This window comes from Dipodomys merriami, unplaced genomic scaffold (assembly GCF_024711535.1).
Source record: "Dipodomys merriami isolate MVZ:Mamm:240054 unplaced genomic scaffold, mDipMer1.0.p SCAF_41, whole genome shotgun sequence".
In the NCBI taxonomy this organism is placed as follows: Eukaryota; Metazoa; Chordata; class Mammalia; order Rodentia; family Heteromyidae; genus Dipodomys; species Dipodomys merriami.
The window spans coordinates 12343615-12364040 of NW_027205715.1; the positions used below are offsets into that span (position 1 = coordinate 12343615).

The 20426-nt window shown below is 42.6% G+C and overlaps 1 protein-coding gene across 1 annotated transcript in view; it reads left to right on the plus strand.

Annotated features, from left to right (window-relative positions):
- Nucleotides 1-18418, plus strand: part of LOC138807050 (beta-2-syntrophin) — a 77735-nt gene extending 59317 nt beyond the window's left edge. The window contains exons 5-7 of the mRNA XM_069992628.1: nt 5301-5497; nt 9845-10029; nt 11154-18418. Coding sequence (XP_069848729.1) covers nt 5301-5497; nt 9845-10029; nt 11154-11246 — 475 coding nt within the window. The 3' untranslated portion in view covers nt 11247-18418. The remainder of the gene's footprint in view (nt 1-5300; nt 5498-9844; nt 10030-11153) is intronic.
- The last annotated feature ends 2008 nt before the right edge of the window (nt 18419-20426 follow it).

Consider the following 20426-nt stretch of genomic DNA (forward strand, 5'->3'; position numbering starts at 1 on the left):
ATAGTGGCATATGCCTGTAATCCTAGCACTTGAGAGGCTAATGCCAAAGGATCATAAGTTCAAGTCCAGTCGGGGGTACATGTGAGCTTGAGGCTAGTCTGAACTAGCCTCAAGGAAGGCTCTGTCTCAGAGAGAGAGATTGGGGATGAAGAGGGGAGGGAAAGAGGGTCACAGAAGCTACACATTAAGAAAGAACAGCCCTAGACAGATGTTAGATCACTTTGTACAAAGCCCTGAATTTGCCCACCAATACCACACAAAAACAAAAATAAATGATACTTATTGACAGTAAGAAGAACTAGAAATACAGTGATTAACAAACTAGAAATGGTCTGTATTTTTTGAGGATAAAAGAAATAGAGGAAATTTTCCTGGTTTCTTTGTTTCATGTACTGGGTGTTGGTGCCTATAATTCTAGCCACACAGGAAGCTAAGCTCTGAGGATCTTAGTTCAAAGCCAGCCTAGGGAGACAAATTCAAGAGACTCTTAGCCCCAATGGACTAGCAAAATACCACAATAGAGGTATGGCTCAAGTGGTAGAGCTCCAGCTATAATCAAAAACACAGTGTAAGCCGGGCGCCAGTGGCTCACGCCTGTAATTCTAGCTACTCAGGAGGCTGAGATCCAAGGATCACGGTTCAAAGCCAGCCCAGGCGCTGTCCTTGCACTTGAGTATGCTCTACTGCTTGAGCCACAGCACCACTTCCGGTTTTCTAGTGGTTTATTGGAGATAAGAGTCTCACGGACTTTCCTGCCCATGCTGGCTTTGAAAGATGATCCTCAGATTTCAGCCTCCTGAGTAGCTAGGATTATAGGCATGAGCTACCAAGGCCCAGTGGCATAGAGCTTCTTTTAGGAGTGATAAAAACATGCTCCCTCAGCTGGGAAGGTGGCTCAGTGGTAGAGTACTTGCCTTGCATACATGAGGCCCTGGGTTCGATTCCTCAGCACCACATACACAGAAAAAAGCCAGAAGTGGCGGTATGGCTCAAGTGGTAGAGCACTAGCCTTGAGCTGAAGAACTGAGGGACAGCACCCAGGCCCAGAATTCAAGCCCCACGACTGACAAAAAACAAAACATGCTCACTCAAAATATGATAATGGTTGTACAGCTATGAATATAGAAGACAGCATTGAAGTAAATGGGTAAATTGTATGGTATGTGAATTATTCTGAATAAAAGTTTTATGACTAAAACAAAAACAGGATTAAATAAAAGGGTCAGAGACCAACCCACAGTGAAGAGTTTTATTCTTCCTCTTAAAGAATTGTGAGCACATTACTGAACTGTGCCAGTTTTCATTCTTCAAGTGGACCCAGTGAGATGGGGCGTGGCATTCACTGAGTTAATACTTGCAAAATGCCGAGACTGGTACTTACCACATTGTAACTGCTCAAAATAGGCTTACTTTAAATATAATAGTGATAATTATTTAATGGAAATTGTATCAAAGATGTGCATAGTTTTTTGTTTTTGTTTTGTTTTGTTTTGTCAGTTGTGGGGCTTGAACTCTGGGCCTGGGTGCTGTCCCTCGCTTTTCAGCTCAAGGTGAGCGCTCTACCACTTGAGCCACAGCACCACTTCAGGTTTTCTGGTTGTTAATTGGAGATAAGAGTCTCACGGACTTTCCTGCCCTGCCCAAGCTGGCTTTGAACCACAATCCTCAGATCTCAGCCTCCTGAGTAGCTAGGATTATAGGCATGAGCCACCGGCGCCTGGCAATGGGCATACTTTTTAAGATTGGCTTTGGTCTTTGTTAAAAGTGGAGCAAAGATTCAGCAGTTCTTACAAGTAGTCAACATTTATGTGAAATATGAGGAATTCAAATGTATTATTTGGACAACCTAGACATGAAAACCGAACTAGCCATTAACTAAGTGGATCCCAGCTTCTAATCCTGTTGTTTCTTTACCAGTTTAATTAATACAACAGCCCACATTTCTTCCTCCTTGTTCAGAAAGTACTGGCAGATTACAATCAAAGGTGACAGACAGGTGAGAGGTTTGGCTTTTCCATGTGGCCCTGTTGATTGGGTAGGGATGATGACAGAATCCTCACGGGGAGTTTAGCAAATCCTTTATTAACCTGAAGGGGAGCCTAGCCACTGAGGAGAGCAGGGGAGGAAGGAGACAGGGTCTGTCCTCCGAGTAAGGCAAGCTGAAGGGTGGTATGCATGTTATCTTAGTGCAGGGCAAAGAGGAGACTTGAGATTTGTGTGAGTAATGAGAAAGGGCTGAATTTTCTTTTTATTTATTTATTTATTTATTTATTTATTTAATTTTTTGGTATTGGTCCTTGGACTTGAATTCAGGGCCTGGGAAGTACTGTCCCTGAGCCACAGCTCCACTTTATCTTTTTGGTAGTTAATTGGAAATAAAAGTCTCACAGACTTTTCTGCCTGGGCTGGCTTTCAACTGCAGTTCTCAGATCTCAGCCTCCAAAGTAGCTAGGATTATAGACATGAACCAGTTGCATCCAACTGAATGTTCAGTCTCTGTATTTTTATTTCTAATACCCTAGAACGTATTCTTGTGAGTGAACAGAATAAAGATAGCATGAAAACATGTGAAAGGAAAAGACACTAAAAAAGATCTTGGGTGCTCACAATTAATTATAATTCACAACCTGATAGCATTGTTTGGTTGGTATAACATGAAATACAGTTTGAATTGATTGCATATTTACAGATGCTTTTTTTTTTTTTCTGTTCATCGTGGAACTTGAACACAGGGCCCGGGCTCTGTCCAGGTTAATTGGTTAATTGGAGAGAAGAGTTTCATGGCCTTTCCTTCCCCAGGTTGGCTTTGTTGAACCATGATCCTCAGATCTCAGTCTCCTAAGTAGCTAGGATTACAGGTGTGAACCACCAGTGCCTGGCTGTTTACAGATTCTTAGAAACCAAACCTTGTGCATGTGTTTATATGTACATGAGCATATTTGGCATTTCAGGCCAGTGAGAGATTAAATAAAGCATGGAAATGATAAGGGGAATTTTTATTTTATACATTTTGGGGGGGGTTTCTGGCTGTGGGGCCTGAACTCTGGGCCTGGGCACTGTCCCTCAGCTCTTAAGCTCAAGGCTAGCGCTCTACTACTTGAGCCATAGCGCCACTTCCAGCTTTTTTCTTTTTGCTTATGTGGTGCTGAGGAATCCAACCCAGGGCCTCATGCATGCAAGGCAAGTGCTCTACCACTGAGCCACCTTCCCAGCCCCTATTTTATACATTTCTTAAAGCCAGATACATGACATGTGCAGAATACATACTGATTTTGTAGATGTTGTGAATTTGATAGTCTGTTCCTGGAACTTTTGACTGACAGAGAAAAAGACACTAAGGAAAATGTGGCTACTTCACAGTGTGGGAAACTGAGTGGCAGTGTGCTTATGGGGTGAAAGCTGCTAAAACGCCTTCCAATGAACTCATCTGGCCTCCCCACAAAAGGGGGGCCTTTGGCAATGTGTTCTAGCCAACCGCTGCTCAGCAGGATTCCAGCAGCTGGTTTGAATTAAATTCCCCCTGCCAAGGATTTCAAAATCAAGTATGAAGGAAAAAATTCTCTAGACTTTATATTTTGTAATGTCTCACTTGGGATTAGCATTCAAACTGAATATGGCATGGTAATTCTGTCTCTTTTCTCTATCTTACTTGGAACATATTGAAACTTTGTTTAACACTTTCAGGAATTTTTTTGTTTTGCTTTGTTTTGGTTTGGTTTTGGTTGTGCAGTTGAACTCAGGGCAAGGGTGTTGTCCCTGAGCTCTTTTCTCAAGGGTAGTGTTCTACCACTTTGAGCCAGTGCCACTTCTGGCTTTCTGGTGGTTAATTGGAGATACAAATCTCATGGACTTTTCTGCCCAGGCCACCTTTGAACTTCTATCCTAGTGCTCAGGAGGCAGAGCAGGAGGATCTCAAGTTCAAGGCCCATTTGGCCTCTTTAGCGAGACCCTGACTCAAAAACCTAAATGGAGGGGCTGGGAAGGTGGCTCAGTGGTAGAGCGCTTGCCTTGCATGCCTCAGGCCCTGGGTTCGATTCCTCAGCACCACATAAGCAAAAAGAAAAAAGCTGGAAGTGGCGCTGTGGCTCAAGTGGTAGAGTGCTAGCCTTGAGCTGAAGAGCTGAGGGACAGCGCCCAGGCCCAGAGTTCAGGCCCCACGACCAGAACCAAAAAAAAAAAAAAAAAATCTAAATGGATGAGGGGATGGAGGGAGCTAGGAAGGAAAGGAAGAGAAGGGAGGGAGGGAAAGGCTATCACTTAAGGAGATGATAAATTCCTATCTTTCAAAAAAAACTAGAATTCTGGAACTGCTTTGGATTTCTTACAGTGTCCTCACAGTTCATTCAGGTGTTCAATTATGTGAATTGATGTTCATTCACTTTTTGGAATATACCAGGGAATTTTTCTTTTATTGATTGTTAAAATTTGACATAGGATCTCACTTTGTAGTCCAGCCTGACCTCAAATTCATCATCCTCCTGACTCAGCCTCCTGAGTACTGGGATTACTGTGGTGGTGTGTCCTGACTCAGCCTCCTGAGTACTGGGATTACTGTGGTGGTGTGTCCTGACTCAGCCTCCTGAGTACTGGGATTACTGTGGTGGTGTGTGCCACAATAGCTGCCTGAATTTACCTTTATTCTTTCAACATTTCCTTTACAAAGACAATAACCTGTCTTGCTGTGGCACAAGTCAGCATACTTACCTAAAAACTGCTGGTGGCTTTTATAAGAATTTGCTTGGGCTAGGATGTTGGCTCAGTGGTAGAGTTCTTGCTTTGCATGCATGAGGCCCTGGGTTCGATTCCTCAGAACCACATAAGCAGAAAAAAGCCAAAATGATGCTATGGCTCAGTGGTAGAGCACTAGCCTTGAGCTGAAGAGCTGAGGGACAGCACCCAGAGTTCAGGCCCCACAACTGTCAAAAACAAAAAAACAAAAAACAAAACAACAACAACAACAAAAAACCAACCCTGGGGTTGGGAAGGTGGCTCAGTGGTAGAGCGCTTGCCTTGCATGCCTGAGGCCCTGGGTTCGATTCCTCAACACCACATAAGCAAAAAGAAAAAAGCCGGAAGTGCTACTATGGCTCAAGTGGTAGAGCGCTAGCCTTGAGCTGAGGGACAGGGTGCAGGCCCAGCGTTCAGGCCCCACGACTGGACCCAAAAAAAGAATAAATTAAAAAAAAAAAAAAAACCAACCCTAACAAACAAGAGTTTGCTTATCAGTGAGCCAAAATTCTGGCATTTCCCTCAGTTGATACAGTCATTACTTTTGATGTCTTCTCTGTTTGTGGTCCTAGGTTGGTACATTCTGGATCTGGATGTCGGTCACCCTCCCTTGGATCTGACCTTACATTTGCTACCAGGACAGGTTCTCGGCAGGGCATTGAGATGCATCTCTTCCGGGTGGAGACACACCGGGATCTGTCGACCTGGACCAGGATACTTGTTCAGGGTTGCCATGCCGCAGCTGAGCTGATCAAGGAAGTCTCCCTAGGTAGAGACACATTTCATTCTAAGACAATGACTAATTAGGCTTTATTTTATGTTATTTGTTTATTTCACTCTTTTTATTTTTAATTTTTAATTGTTATTATAAAGATGATACATAGAGCGGTTATAGTTACATAAGTCAGGTAATGAGTACGTGTCTTTTTGGACAATATCACCCCTTCCCTCACTGTCTCCACCTATAAGTTGTATAGTTCATTTTCAAGAGTGTCTGTCTATTGAGTAGGCTTTATTATAAAGTAAGACTAGCACCAGGAACAGTGGCATGTATAATACTAGTCCTTGGGAGGGAGGTGAAGGCAGGAGGATCTTGAGTTTGAGGATAGCCTGGGCTACAAGTTGGAGCAGCAAGACCCTGTTTCAAAAAACAAAAAAAGTGAACCATTGTTACCTGTGCCAGACTGGAAGTGTGCTACAGTATAGCAGTTACAATGGTGATAGTAGAAGGAAACCTGGTGTCCGGATTTTATAAGCAGTGTTCTAAGCCTCGTGTATGGCTGTAAGAATGTTCATGGTTCCCTACCACAACATTGCATTTTCACTGCCCAACATTTTAATATGCGCTTTAGTATAAGGATTCGGCTACTAGGAATTAGATACATTGACTTTGCAGTTAAGGTTTGAAAGCCTAAGATATGAATAGACACCCTTAACTATGAGCATTTGGTAAGCTTATAGCTATACAAAATAAAGGATTTGGGATAGGAGTTTCTTTTCAGAGGCTTGAAAATGTTTGGCTAGCATTTACTCAAGCACTTAGAAGAGAGAAGTTGGTATCTCTTTCCATTGTGGGGCGCCCTCTTGTGGCAAATCTCTCTGAATCATTTCATGTATAATATTTATATATACCAATGCTATACCTTTCTATATTTGCTGCTTTTTGCGGGGAGATGGGGAAGGTGCTAGTACTGGGAGTTAGAACACAGGGCCAGAAGTGGTGCTGTGGCTCAAGTGGCAGAGCACCACCTTGAGCTGAAGAGCTGAGGGATAGTGCCCAGGCCCAGAGTTCAAGCCCCACGACCAACAACAACAAAAATAATCTTAAGACTTTGGGGCTGGGAAGGTGGCTCAGTCATAGAGTGCTTACCTTGCATGCATGAGGCCCTGAGTTCCTCGGCACCACATAAGCAGAAAAAGTTGGAAGTGGTGCTGTGGCTCAAGTAGTAGAGTGCTAGCCTTGAGCTGAAGAGCTGAGGGGCAGCGCCCAGGCCCAGAGTTCAGGCCCCATAACTGACCAAAAAAAACCCCAAACAAACAGAACTCACGGCCTGGGCACTGTCTCTCAGCTTTTTTGCTCAAGGCTAGTACTCTAACCAATTGAGCCACAGCTCCACTTCCAGCTTTTTGATGGTTAATTGGATATAATCTCATGGACTTCCCTGCCCAGGATGACTTCAAACCTTGATCCTCAGATCTCACCCTCCTGAGTAGCTAGGATTATGTGTGTGAGCCACTGGACACTGGAGACCTGCCTTTTCATTTTAACAAGAGCTAGTGTCAGTGTGGCTAGGACTAAAATTGGGTTTTTTTCTGACTCCAAAGCCAATGCTTATATTCCCTGCATTTTTCTCTCAAAATGACTTACAGTTAGGACTAAATTAAACACATGAAGGACACCTCTTGTTTCATGAAATCAGCAAATATTTACTGTTTTTGGTTTTGGTTTTTGTTTTTTTTTGGTCAGTTGTGAGACTTGAACTCAGGGCCTGGGCGCTGTTCCTGAGCTTTTTCATTCAAGGCTAGCACTCTACCACGTTGAGCCACAGTTCTTCTTCTGGTTTTCTGGTAGCTAATTACAGATAAAAGTGTCATGGGCTTTCCTGCCCAGACTGGCTTCAAACCACAATCCTCAGATCTTAGCCTCTTGAGTAGCTAGGATTTACAGGCCTGAGCCACCGGCATCAGCATTACTAAGTATTTTAATATTTGCCAAGTGCTATGCTTTATAATGAGAAAGCTGAAAATAAATCAGTGTCCTTGGTCAAGTAACTATGAGAACCGTGTCAGATTGTTTTGTGTTATGAGCCTATTGATTATACTTGAAGAACTGGCTTTTCCTATGCACAGACACCAGAAATGCTGCCCCAGACTCCCTGACACAGTCCTGGGCAGACTTACTTTAAATTGCCCTGCAAGGCCCAGAAGAACCAAGGGTAACACAACAGTCCTGTGGCTGCCAAACAAGGGAACGGTACCAGATTTCTCTACTAAGAAACTGGTTTTGCAGTATTAAACGAATTTACACCATAAACTTACTATTAGGACTTTGTTCTCCATGGTAAACTGGTAACTACCACTTGTCTCTCTCCTTTACAAAGTAGGTAGATTGCTTGCCTACAATGTGCAAGGTCCCAGGTTTTATCCCCATCACTGCAAAAAACAAAAACAAACCCAAATCCAAAAATTACAATGAGTAAAAAGCCAAGTATAGTAGCTCACACCTGTAATCCTAGATACTTGCTTGTTTCAGAGCCATTCCTTCTGCTTAAATTGACCAAGCATAGCTCAAGTCTTATCCTTTTCTTTTTCTTTTTTTCTGGTACTGGGACTTGAACTCAGGGCTTACGCATTTTTCTTTCTTAGAGCCAGTGATATTCCACCATGCTTCCAGTCTGCCATTTTGCTAGATAATTGGAAATGGAGCTTCTCTGACTAATCTGCCCAAGCTGGCTTCAAACTATGCAGTCACCCAGGTCTCAGCTAGAATCATAGCCATGAGCTACCAGCACCCAGCTGTCCTTTCTTTTTTTGCGGGGAGGGAGCTCCGGTCGTGGGGCCTGAACTCTGGGCCTGGGCGCTGTCCCTCAGCTCTTCAGCTCAAGGCTAGCGCTCTACCACTTGAGCCACAGCGCCACTTCCAGCTTTTTTCTTTTTGCTTATGTGGTGCTAAGGAATCGAACCCAGGGCTTCAGGCATGCAAGGCAAGCGCTCTACCACTGAGCCACCTTCCCAGCCCCTCCTTTTCTTATTTTTGCTTTTGCTTTCTTGGTTGGTTGGTTGGTTGGTTGTGGGGCTTGAACTCAGGGCCTGGGCATTGTCCCTGAGTCTCTTTGTGTTCAAGGCTAGTGCTCTACCATTTGAGCCACAGTGCCACTTATGGTTTTTGAGTAGTTAATTAGAGATAAGAGTCTCATGGGGATCTTTTTTTTTTTTTGGCCTGGGCTGGCCTTGACTCAGGATCCTCAGATCTCAGCCTCTTGAGTAGCTAGGATTTTAAGCATGAGCCACTTTGAAACCCAGGGTGGCCTTGAATTCAAAATACTCATGTCACCTTTTCAGGTGCTAGGATTGCCTGTGTGATCAACACACTCAGCATCTTAGGCCATTTTCAGTACTCATCTTAGAATGCTGTGTGATCGCCAAGTCACAGCTCCTCATTTGTAGTGCTGCACTAATACAAATCTTTTCTTTCTTTCTTTTTTTTTTTTACAAATCTTTTCTTAAATGACAATGAAATCATCTTCACCATTCTATCATGATAGGAAACATTTGTTAGTGACCTGTCAATTCAGATAGCCCTTTTAAATGTTTGTCTTTGAAAAGACTGTAACTTCTGCTGCGTATAACCTTTACTTTGATAAACATTCTCTTCTTCCCAATAGCAGCCAAACCAAGTTACTGCCCCTGAAAGGCACCTCTGCCTTTGTTCGTTCTTCTTGCTCAGGGGAATCCTTCCTCTTCCTCCCAGCCTGTCACATTTGTCTGTTCCTTAGGGCCTATCTGAATTCTCCTCTCTTCAGGACACCTTTCCATGCCTTTGATTGGGGTTTACTCAGGTCCTGTACATTCTACCTTATACGTTTAGGGATGCCATGCTGATGCTTGTGTATTGATAAAGTCCTTAACAGCAGGGACTATGCCCATTGCTTCTCCAGTACTGCATACAGCTCACACACTTGCCAACTCAGTTGTCCGTGTCATGATTGTGACTTACTTGAGTCAGGGATCGAGGAGAATTAGGTAATTTTTGTTTTATCTGTCACTCCAGTCAAACACCTGTGGCTCACGCCTGTAATCCTAGCTACTCAGGATGCTGAGATCTAAGGATCACGATCCAAAGTCAACCGGAAATGGAACTATCGCTCAAAGGGGTAGAGCACTTGCCTTGAGCGAAAAAGCTCAGGAACAGTGCCCAGGCCCCGAGTTCAAGCCCCACAACTGATAGTGAGCAAAACAAACCCAGTTTAGGAAGCTCCAAATAGGTAAGCGTAAAGCCTCATATATTTTCAAGAAAAGTTTTTTTTTTTTTCTTTTTTGGAAGCTAGGACAACCCTTTTCTATTTAATTACTAAGGTAGAAACGTTATAGCTATGATTTTTGCCTATCTTTCCAGGATGCACCTTAAATGGCCAAGAAGTAAGACTCACAGTCCACTATGAAAATGGATTCACTGTCTCCAGGGAAAATGGAGGCTCCAGCAGCATTGTATACCGCTACCCCTTTGAACGGCTGAAAATGTCTGCTGATGATGGCATCAGAAACCTCTACCTAGATTTTGGTGGTCCTGAGGGGGAGCTGGTAAGGGTACTTCTGAAAACATGTTTACACTAATAACTAGTCTGCTCCTCATTGCTTTTACCTCAAGTAGGAAAGTATGGCCTGACATTTGACACTCATTGGAGCCAGGAAATTCTTCTTCAGTTTTCAAGATAGCATTTGAAGAGTAAGGTTTTTATCAAAAATAAGATACAAAGCCGGGCACCGGTGGTTCACACCTGTAATCCTAGCTGCTCAGGAGGCTGAGATCTGAGGATTGTGGTTCAAAGCCAGCCTGGGCAGGAAAGTCTGTGAAACTCTTTATCTCCAATAAACCACCAGAAAACCCAAAGTGCCGCTGTAGCTCAAGTGGTAGAGTGCTAGCCTTAAGCTGAAGAGCTGAGGGACAGCGCTTAGGCCCAGAGTTCAAGCCCCACGACCGGCAAAATAAATAAATAAAAATAAGATACAAAAAACAAGCTCACATCTGTAATCCTAGCTACTCAGCAGGATGATATCTGAAGATCACAGTTTGAAGCCAGCCTGGCCAGGAAGTCTGTGAGTTGCTTATCTCTAAGTAGCCAGCAAAAAGCCAGAAGTGGAGCTGTGGTTCAAGTGGTAAAGTCCCAATCTTATACAAAAAGCTCAGGGACAGCACCCAGGCCCTGAGTTCAATTCCAAAGACCCCCACCCCCCAAAAAAAAATTCTGTCCATTGCTGTGATCAGGTTTTAGAGGTAAGGGTTAACTATAGTTAACTATATCCTTAATTTATTGATGCCAAATATTAACTAACTGCTTGCTGAACTCAGCAACCTGATCCCAGATCTCCTGGTTCTTCTTGGCAGCTGTCCAGACTGAAGACCTCTGCACATAATCATCCCACAGCAATCTAGTCAGACAGTCAGAAATGGTGTCTATGGACCATCATGCTTCAGCTGAATCCACTGTGGTTTTTTCTGGGAAATACAGTTAGCATTAATGTTCTCCAGACAAGATATTCCTCTTTATTTTAAACACTACTTATAGTTCTAACTACCAGGCATGGTAGAACCCAATACCCACAGTGTCTCCTGGTTGCAGCTATGAAAGGTCATACCATCTAAATGTGTTTATTTTGCAAACTGTCTGTTTATGGTAGTGATGGCTGATGTCCTTTCTCCATAGGCCATGGACCTGCACTCTTGTCCAAAGCCAATTGTGTTCGTGCTGCATACTTTCTTGTCAGCCAAAGTCACTCGCATGGGACTGCTCGTGTGAGCAGCAGACGTCAGAGAAGAACCTTGGCTACCGCAAGAAGTATTTCCACCTCGCACAAATGAAAGCTCTGTGTTCTTTCCTCCAGTACAGTGCCTTCCCAAGGACCTGCAAATCACTGCTAAACCATAACTGGTTTAAAGAAAAGCCTACTTTTCCCAAGCCACCTAGGCCAGGATTTCTAGGACTCTAATAAGCTCCAAAATGAAGCTGTTGATGTATCTTCTCCTTTCATAATGTGGTTTACAAGTAATTAGGTTTATTTCCTGGTGGCTCTTTGTTTTCCCTTTTTGAATACCAAATAGCCAAGAAAGGTGTTTCTTTTCTTCTTATGTAGGATTTGTCTCAAGTTTAGCCTCTGTGTTTTATTCAGGATGACTGTTTCTTCCCAGGTGCTAGCGTGTAGCAGCCGTTGCTTCTTGGTCATTTCAGACAAGTCATATGGGCTGTAGGAGTCCACATTTTTACCTGTTCCTGCCTCTCTAGACAGTCCTTCAATTGCATCACCAAAGGGTTCTTCCCTCTGCCTTGGCTCTCACTGTATCTGACCCCTCCCATCACTGCCCACCTTATCACCAGCTCTGTCCCTCGAAAGTGCTAATCTTAGCACTCAGAACTTGCAAAATGCGATTTATCTTGCCTCTCTTCTTAGTGGTGTCCAAGTCAAAAAGCAAGTTGGAAAACATTGCTTTGAAAGAAAAAATTTGACTTCTTGTAGGTTTCTCTGATTTTATTTTTGGCAAGAGCCAGGGAATGAATGGTCTAAGGTTTATTTTAAAAGAAATCCTCATTTTAAGCTAAGCCATTTTTTATTGCTTACCAAATGTGCCTTTGGTTAGGGTTGGTGGAGCTTTATTAGTGGCTATTTTAATTACTGGATATCACTGCCATTTCAGGGATATCGTCTATCCTAGCTCTGAAAAATTATCCTTGAGGTGGGTTACTTTAATGGCTTCTTGTTTAGTGTGCAGATCTCGGAGAAAGATAAATCCAGCAAGAACTAGCTGATTTAAGGAGTTTGTGGGTTTGTGGGTTAGGCCAGCCTTTCAGCACAAATACGTGGGGCCTTTGGGCTGTGTGCACCCATGCAGGAGCCCCAGCCTTCCTCCCCCACAGCCCTTCAGTGGGTTAAGGTACTATGTGTGGCCAGGGTGATGAGGCTCAGTTACCTGCATTTTGTTCACATGGCTAAGGATCATCACTAGGACACAGTAGCAGTGAAATTGTACTTTTTTGTGGTCTTAGAGAATCATATTCAACTTAATTTTCCTAATTTTGGAGGCGAGATAAATAGTCTGAAAACATTTAAAATGGATCATGTATACAAACTCTCAGCTCTCCAAAGAAAAGTCTAGGACTAGCTCTCGTTTTCTAGATTTATCAAGAGTAGCACACAAGGATATGAGCATTACAGTTGGTGGCATTCCCGTGTGTGTGTGTGTGTGTGTGTGTGTGTGTGTGTGTGTGTGTGTGTGTGTGTGTGTGTGTGTGTGTGTGTGTGTGAGAGAGAGAGAGAGAGAGAGAGAGAGAGAGAGAGAGAGAGCTGTGATGTAAATTTGATTTGAACATAGACTGATGGAGGGCCATGCGGAAGATAGACATTCAGCCAACTCTGTAGTCCCACCATCATCCCCCAGCTGCCAGAGGTCAGGCCTCCGTCTGTGGTTATAGTAAGAAAATAAGTATTAACGCTCCAAAAATGAATGATCTGACTGGAACTGAAAATCTAGACAAAAACATTTTCAAGCATTTTTTTTTATGTGTTTGAAAATCCGTAAACCTAAGGTTGGTTCCATCTGAGACACACTCCCAATTCAGGGGGAAATGTTTTCAAGGTCCAGCCCTGATTTCTGCAAGCAGAATTTCACCAAACAGCAATCTCAGGAAAGAGAGCTTGTTGGCTTCTCTTATTATTAAGATGAGAAGTTGAACAATGCATTTGGGCTTCAGCAGTAAAGCCACCCGGTTGAAGCTTTCTGTGTTACTGTGAAAGAAGGTCCGAAAAGAGGTGTATGACAATGTGGGCAGGGAAGACATTTCAGCTGATTTTGCTCACATTTATAGACTGTCATGTATAACACTGAGGCCCCACAGGGGTTTAATATCATTTAAGACTTAAAGTGAGATTAAAATGTAGGAACATTCTCATCCATTAGCAAAAGCCCTCTGCCACTGTTTTATCTACTGCCTGTTCTACATACTTTAACCGCCAGCCTGTCACAGGTGGGCAAGGTTGTTACTCTGTGTGGGATTTTCAGACCACAAATGAAGTGCTTTTACGCGCGGGACACCTTGAAATGCACCTATTTTGTATTTAAATGCCAAAGTATGGCAGATCATTTTCAAATGATCTTCATCTTCAATGTTTCCTCTTTTTTATAGAGCCAGTTCAGTTGTCATTTTTCATTTTGAATTAGGGGAATTGCTGAGGATGCTTTGAGCTCCTGTGTAGAGAATAGAAAGGGGACTGCAGAGCTGTGCTCCTCTTCCATAGCCCAGCCCCCTTCCCGAACCGAGGCCTGGCTTCAGCATCCTGTCCACACTTATGCAGCCAGCTTCCCATGAAGAGCGCTCCTCCCCCTCCCCGCTCCTCCCCCTCCCCGTGCGCCTCTCCTCCCGGAACAGGAATCCAAGAAGGGGAAAAGGCTCAGCTTAGCTTGGCTTAAGTTTAGCTTAATTTAGCCTAGCTTTTCTTTCTCTTTTACTCTTTCTTTTCTTTCCTTTTCCCTTTCTTTCCTTCCTTCCTTCTTTCTTTTTTTTTTCTTTTCGTTTCTTTTTTGTCGGTCATGGGGCTTGAACTCTGGCCCTGAGTGCTGTCCCTGAACTCTTCAGCTCAAGGCTAACACTCTACCACTTGAGCTACAATGCCACTTCCAGTTTTCAGATAGTTTATTGGAGATAAGAGTTTCATGGACTTTCCTGCCCGGGCTGGCTTTGAACCTCGATCCTCAGATTTTAGCCTCCTGAGTAGCTAGGATTACAGGCATAAGCCACCAGTGCCCGGCCTACCTACCTTCCTTCCTTCCTTCCTTCCTTCCTTCCTTCCTTCCTTCCTTCCTTCCTTCCTTCCTTCCTCTTTCTTTTTTTTTCTTTCTTTCCTTTCTTTCCTTCCTTTCTTTCTTAATTTCTTAATTTTTTTCTTGTTGAGTCTTCTCCTAAAGTCATCAAACCATCCTATTCTGGAAATTGGTTTCTAATATTTTATTTGAAGAAATACTTAGATGTATGTTTATGCAGTATTTATTAGATAATTTTAGCTGTAAACTCTCCTACCTAGTAGACGGAGTTTCAGTTTAATAATGGGATCTGGCCAGGAAGTAAAGAATAGTACTTTAGATGGGTGCTAGGGTTCATGCCTGTAATCCCAGCTACTCAGGAGGCTGAGATCTGAGGATCATGGTTCAAAGCCAGACCTGGAAGGAAAGTCCATGAAACTCTTTATCTCCAGTTAACTACCAAAAAGGCCAGAAGTGGAGTTGTGGCTCAAGTGGTAGAGCACTAGCCTTGAGCAAAAAAGCTAAAGGATGGCACCCAATTCCTGAGTTCAAGTCCTAGGACTGGTACGCGCATGCGCACACACACACACACACACACATATCATAAATATATATATATTACCTTAAATGTCATTCACTTATTTTAAAGCCATGTCTTAGCACTTTTTCAGCTAGGGAAAGTCTGACCGTACCTGGTTTCATCATCTGAACTCTCACAAACTTTGTACCTGGAAATTATTGCATGGCAGGAAATAGAATTAATTTCTTTTCTATGTACATAAATAGAAAAATCTCTGTGACCAATAGATAGCTAACATTACTGTTTTCCTAACTTAGGCTCATAAAGAGAATAATAAAGCCAGTTAAAACTTTAATAGCTGACAAACCAAAATTTATTCTTAAAAAAGTGAATCTGTGTGGAATCTGGATAAGATTATGTTTCCCTTAGCCAGGTACTGGTGGCTCACGCCTATAATCCTAGCTGCCAAGGAGACTGAGCTCTGAGAATCACGGTTCAAAGCCAGCACGGGCAGGAAAGGCCGTGAGACTCTTACCTGCAATTAACCACCAGAAAACTGGAAGTGGCACTGAGGCTCAAGTGGTAGAGCACTAGTCTTGAGCTATAGAACTGAGGGACAGCACTCAAGGCCCAGAGTTCAAGCCCCATGACCAACAGCAACAAAAAAGATTGTTTTCCCCAGAAACAGATTTTGCAGTGAGTAGACAAAAATGTGAGATGAGTATATAGATTTGTTAAAACTTTGTGAGTAACAATCAGTCTCCTTTCATTTAAATGTATGTGATTATATTTGTTCATTTTCAACACCATGGAAGAATATGTCCATTTTTATGCAAATTACCTTCTAAGCTGCTATGCAAATTATATTGTAGCCCTACCTGCTTAAAGAGTTAAACATTGTTTTACACTGTCAGGGAGGATCTTTAGACTTTCTCTGCTTTTTTGTATTTGGACACTTATTTTGAACTGTGTTTCTATTCTTTTCATTGGTTGTAACTGTTGATTGTACATAATGTTTAAACTATCCAAATATCCAGCTTCCGTTTCCACGTGGCTGCTGTGGGCACCGTGAGTGAAATGGCTGGTTAGAAAGCCAAAGGTCTTGTTCTCCAGCCCCTAAGGAAGAAGTAAAATGCCAGGTCACTTTGGTCTCAAAGCAAATTGCTCTCAACAGGTCTTAATATCTATGTAACTGAGACTTTTTTAAAATTGCCATAGTGCAGAAATGTTTAAGTTGAATTTGACTATAGTCATTTTCATTCTTTTTCTTCTCCGTTAGAATCTCTTTCAGTGAAATTCCAGTTGTTACATGGCTTTTCTTTTTCCCCTGTTTGAAGATGGAAGGAGATGAGCCTGCCATGCTCCTGAGTCCTTATTTTAATTGTTTGGTAACTGCGCATTATTTTCACATACCGTCTTTAAAGAATGATAGCAGCAGTCTGCCTTGCCCTGTTTTTTTAAGCTGTCTCACTGCATTGGGTTTATAGACATTCAATAACTGTGTCATGGTAGTTATAAAACCCTATGCTATATGTCAGGTGGATGTGGTTTGGAGCAATGTAGTTATTCCTGTGCTATAATGATGGTAAGTAGGGTTTATTTTATGCTAATTCAACTGCTTGAGTGGCTGATATGAAATCCTTTCTCTTAAAAAAAAAATGGGGGGGGGGTGGCTGGAAGGTGGCTCCACAGTGGTAGAGCGCTTGCCTCGCATGCATGAGGCTCTGGATTCGATTCCTCAGCACCACATAAGCAGAAAAAGCCAGAAGTGGGGCTATGGCTCAAGTGGTAGAGCGCTAGCCTTAATCTGAAGAGCTGAGGGACAGCGCCCAGGCCCAGAGTCATGCCCATGACCGACAAGACAAAAAAAAAAAAAAAAGGTCTAGGGTTTTTCCTTCAGTGGTAGAGTGCCTACCTCCTAGGCCCCAGGTCTTCATTACTGCCACCATAAAAACAGACCAAAAAGAAAACACATCTGCTTGCTCAGTGATATGTCTGTTTTGTTGAAGGACAGATTTTCAAGGTAAGGGAAAGGTACACTAAATAGTCACTACGTGTGTGTGCTTGAGCACACATGCCGGTACTGGGGCTTGAGCTCAGGCTTCATGCTCTCATTCAGCTTTGGCTTTCTATTCATGGCTGGACCATGAGTCCACTTGGACCACACCTTCACTTAAGCTTTTCCCTTGTTATTTGGAAATCAGATGGCAGATGGCAGGTTTGTAAGTGTGTATTTGATCAACACCTATTTCTAAATTTTGCTGATCCATTCATGTCCCCACTTAAACCTAAGCATCTCTAAATGAAATCCTTATGTGGTGGAATGTTTCTCCATTAATGATCAAAGTCAATTAAAACTTAGCAAAAATGTACTTATTCTAGAACAATCTAGCATTCAAATTCAATGAAAGAGACCTAAAGAAAATAAGAAAGGTTGGCTAGAGGCTTGGCTGAAGTGGTAGAACCTTTGCCTAGCAAGCCAGATGTCCTGAGTTCAAGCCCCAATACCACACCCAAAAGAGAATTTGTTAATTGAATTTCAGAAAGAAAAAGGAGAAAGAAAATAGGTTGATTGAGTTTGTTATAACTTCAAGAGTCCATTCCTGTCCATATTGCTTCCCATTCATTGCTAGGGTGAGTTTTTCAGGCCACATCTTTGGTGTTTGTGCAGAAATATCTGCACTGTCGGTGATAGGAATGGCGCTGAGAACATAGCTACGTGGCTTCCTTCTTCCTTTTCAAATGTCCTAGACTTGTGCACCAAAATTAGGTCATACCTTTAGTGTCTTGGTCTTTACTGTAAGCCTGCCCTTTGACAATCAGGTGCTAATGATTGTATTTTTACCAAAACCAGCACATTAAGTATTGTCATATAAGTGTTCCTTCTAGGTTGGAAGAAGTGATTTTCTTCTAGCTCAATCATGTTTGAGTGGGTGTTAGTTCCATCTCTTCACCTCTGCTTTGTGAATTCATTGAATTTGCAGAAAGGAATGATTTGAAGTAAGTATCAGGTTTGCACAGCCCCTGGGCCCCATGAGCCTAATCCCATGTAGCCAGTCCGTCCACAGCACAGGACCTGGGATGAGTTTTGTGTCCAGCAAGCTAGTGTTGTGTTTACAGCTCATGGGATGAGTTCTACTTTAGAATACCTTGGTGCCCAATGAATATTTCCTTTTTGGCACCAGACCTGAGGTCTTGTAGAAGATAATGTGGGAAACCACTGCCTTTTGAAGACCTTTTTTGGCTAATCTGTGCAAACTATTACAATATTCATACTACTTGTGTTTTTGTTACATATGAATACTTGGTAAACAAGAATAATACTTCTGCAGATAATTAAGAGTATGTGATATTCTGAGTTTATCTGGTTGTTTTCTCTTTAGAATTACATATTTAAACAAGATAAATAAGATGTCTTTTAAAATCTTGTTTAAAATTTAACTCTGATTTTTCTGGCTTTGAAATCAAAAACCCATGGCATAAGGACAGGGCAATATTTGTGTTCTTAATTTTCACAAAAGCTTTATGTATACTCTATAAATATAGATGCTTAGACAACACTTCTTGAGTTGCACATCAAACATACCATTGTACATTACAATGAAACTTTGTAACTTAAGGGTATTATATATATATACATATAAATACATATATATACACCTTTGTAACCTTTATATTGTAAATAAAAAATTGCTTTTAGACTTGTAATTTTTTTCATTTTTTACAATATTGAAATAGTTTCAAACCCACAGGAAAAATCAAAATCAGCTCAAAGAACATCAATATCCCCTTTACCTATATTCCCCCATTGACATTTTTTACATTGTTCTAAGACCCTGTCTTGTCTTTTTCTAGCATAATACTCTATCACACTTAGAATTTCTAGTGTAGGGTCTGGGAAGGTAGCTCAGTGGTAGAGTGCTTGCTTTGCAAGCCCTGGGTCCGATTCCTCAGCACCACATAAGCAGAAAAGGCCAGAAATGGTGCTGTGGCTCAGGTGGTAGAGCGCTCGCCTTGAGCTGAAGAGCTGAGGGACAGCACCCAGGCCCAGAGTTCAGGCCCCACAACCAACAAAAAAAAAAAAAAAAATTCTAGTGTATCTGGGTTTCGTGATGCTTAGCTGTAATCCCAGCACCACACACATACAGTAAGGACCGACCCCAAAGTCCAGGCCAGCTCTTAGACTACAAAGCAAGTAGACTAAATAGTAAGACCTTGGGTCAAAAAGAGCAAGGAGGGGTGGGAAAGTGGCTCAGTGGTAGAGCGCTTGTCTTGCATGCATGAGGCCCTGGGTTCGATTCCTCAGCACCACATGAACAGAAAAAGCCAGAAGTGGCGCTGTGGCTCAAGCGGTAGAGTGCTAGCCTTGAGCTGAAGAGCTGAGGGATAGCGCCCAGGCCTAGAGTTCAGGCCCCACGACTGACAAAAAAAAAAAAAAAAAAGGAAAATGTGTATAGATATGCATACATATATCTATTTCTAGATGGTGTTTAGAAACCATGGGCTCATACTGTCCATTCTGATACATAAACAATCGAGTTTCCAGCTGGGCACTGGTGGCTCATGCCTGTAATCCTAGCTACTCCGGAGACTGAGATTTGAGGATTGAGGTTCAAAGCCAGCCTGGGCAAAAAAGTCCCTGTGAAACTCTTATCTCCAATTAACCACCAGAAAACCGGAAGTGGAGCTGTAGCTCAAAATGGTAGAGCACTGGCCTTGAGCTGAAGAGTGCAGGGACAGCGCCCAGGCCCTGAGTTCAAGCCCTACAACTGACAAAAAAAAAAAAAAAAGAATCTAATATCCCCTTGTAACCTGATTTCTATTATTCTCTGTATAATTATTTACCCAATGTACCTAGTATCTCAACCACGGGGGCTTCTCCACTGTTCTGACACCCTTAGCTGCCTCTGTCTACCTTGTAAGCAACATTTTAGCAGTGAATGGGGAGAGAGGGCAGGGAAGCAAAAGGAAGGAAGAGAAAGCACTTCATTTTTGCCCTCAAATTTTTTTTGTATGCTAAAAGGGACTTGTGGACGAATGAATTTCCTGCCTCTGGAGCCACCGTGAAGCTTTTGATTCGTGGAGAAGAGGGAGTGACGGGGAGTTTCTTAGGACGGTTAGAAATGATCGGCATTCCAATTATTTGGTTATCAGCCACTTATTCTAGGTGACAGCTCGGTTTTCCTCTACTTCTCCAAAACTTTATTACAGAATTAGGAGGGTAGAGCACTTTCCTATTAGGCATGAGGACCTGAGTCCAAACCCTAGTACTCAATGTAAATTCTATAAAATTAAAGGAAACTGAGGGAAGGGGTGGGACTGGGGGGGAGGGAGGATGATGAAAGGGCTACGTGAATCAGTGAATCAAGATGTATTCATAAACTACTTTCTTAAATGGCAATTGCTTTGTACAACTACTTAAAAATCCCTGGGGGAGAGGAAGGAAGAGAGAGAGGGAGGGAAGAGAAGAATGTGGGGGTGTAGCTCAACGGCTCAGAGCTTGCTTAGCCTGACGGAGGCTATTTTCCATCCTAGCACCACAAAAAGAAAAAGAAAAGAAAAAAAACATAAAAAACCAAGTGGCTAAAAACACCAGGTTCCTAAGAAGGAAAATAGAAGGGTTGGGACAGGCTAGACGAGGGGAAAATGATGCATGAGGAGCAAGAG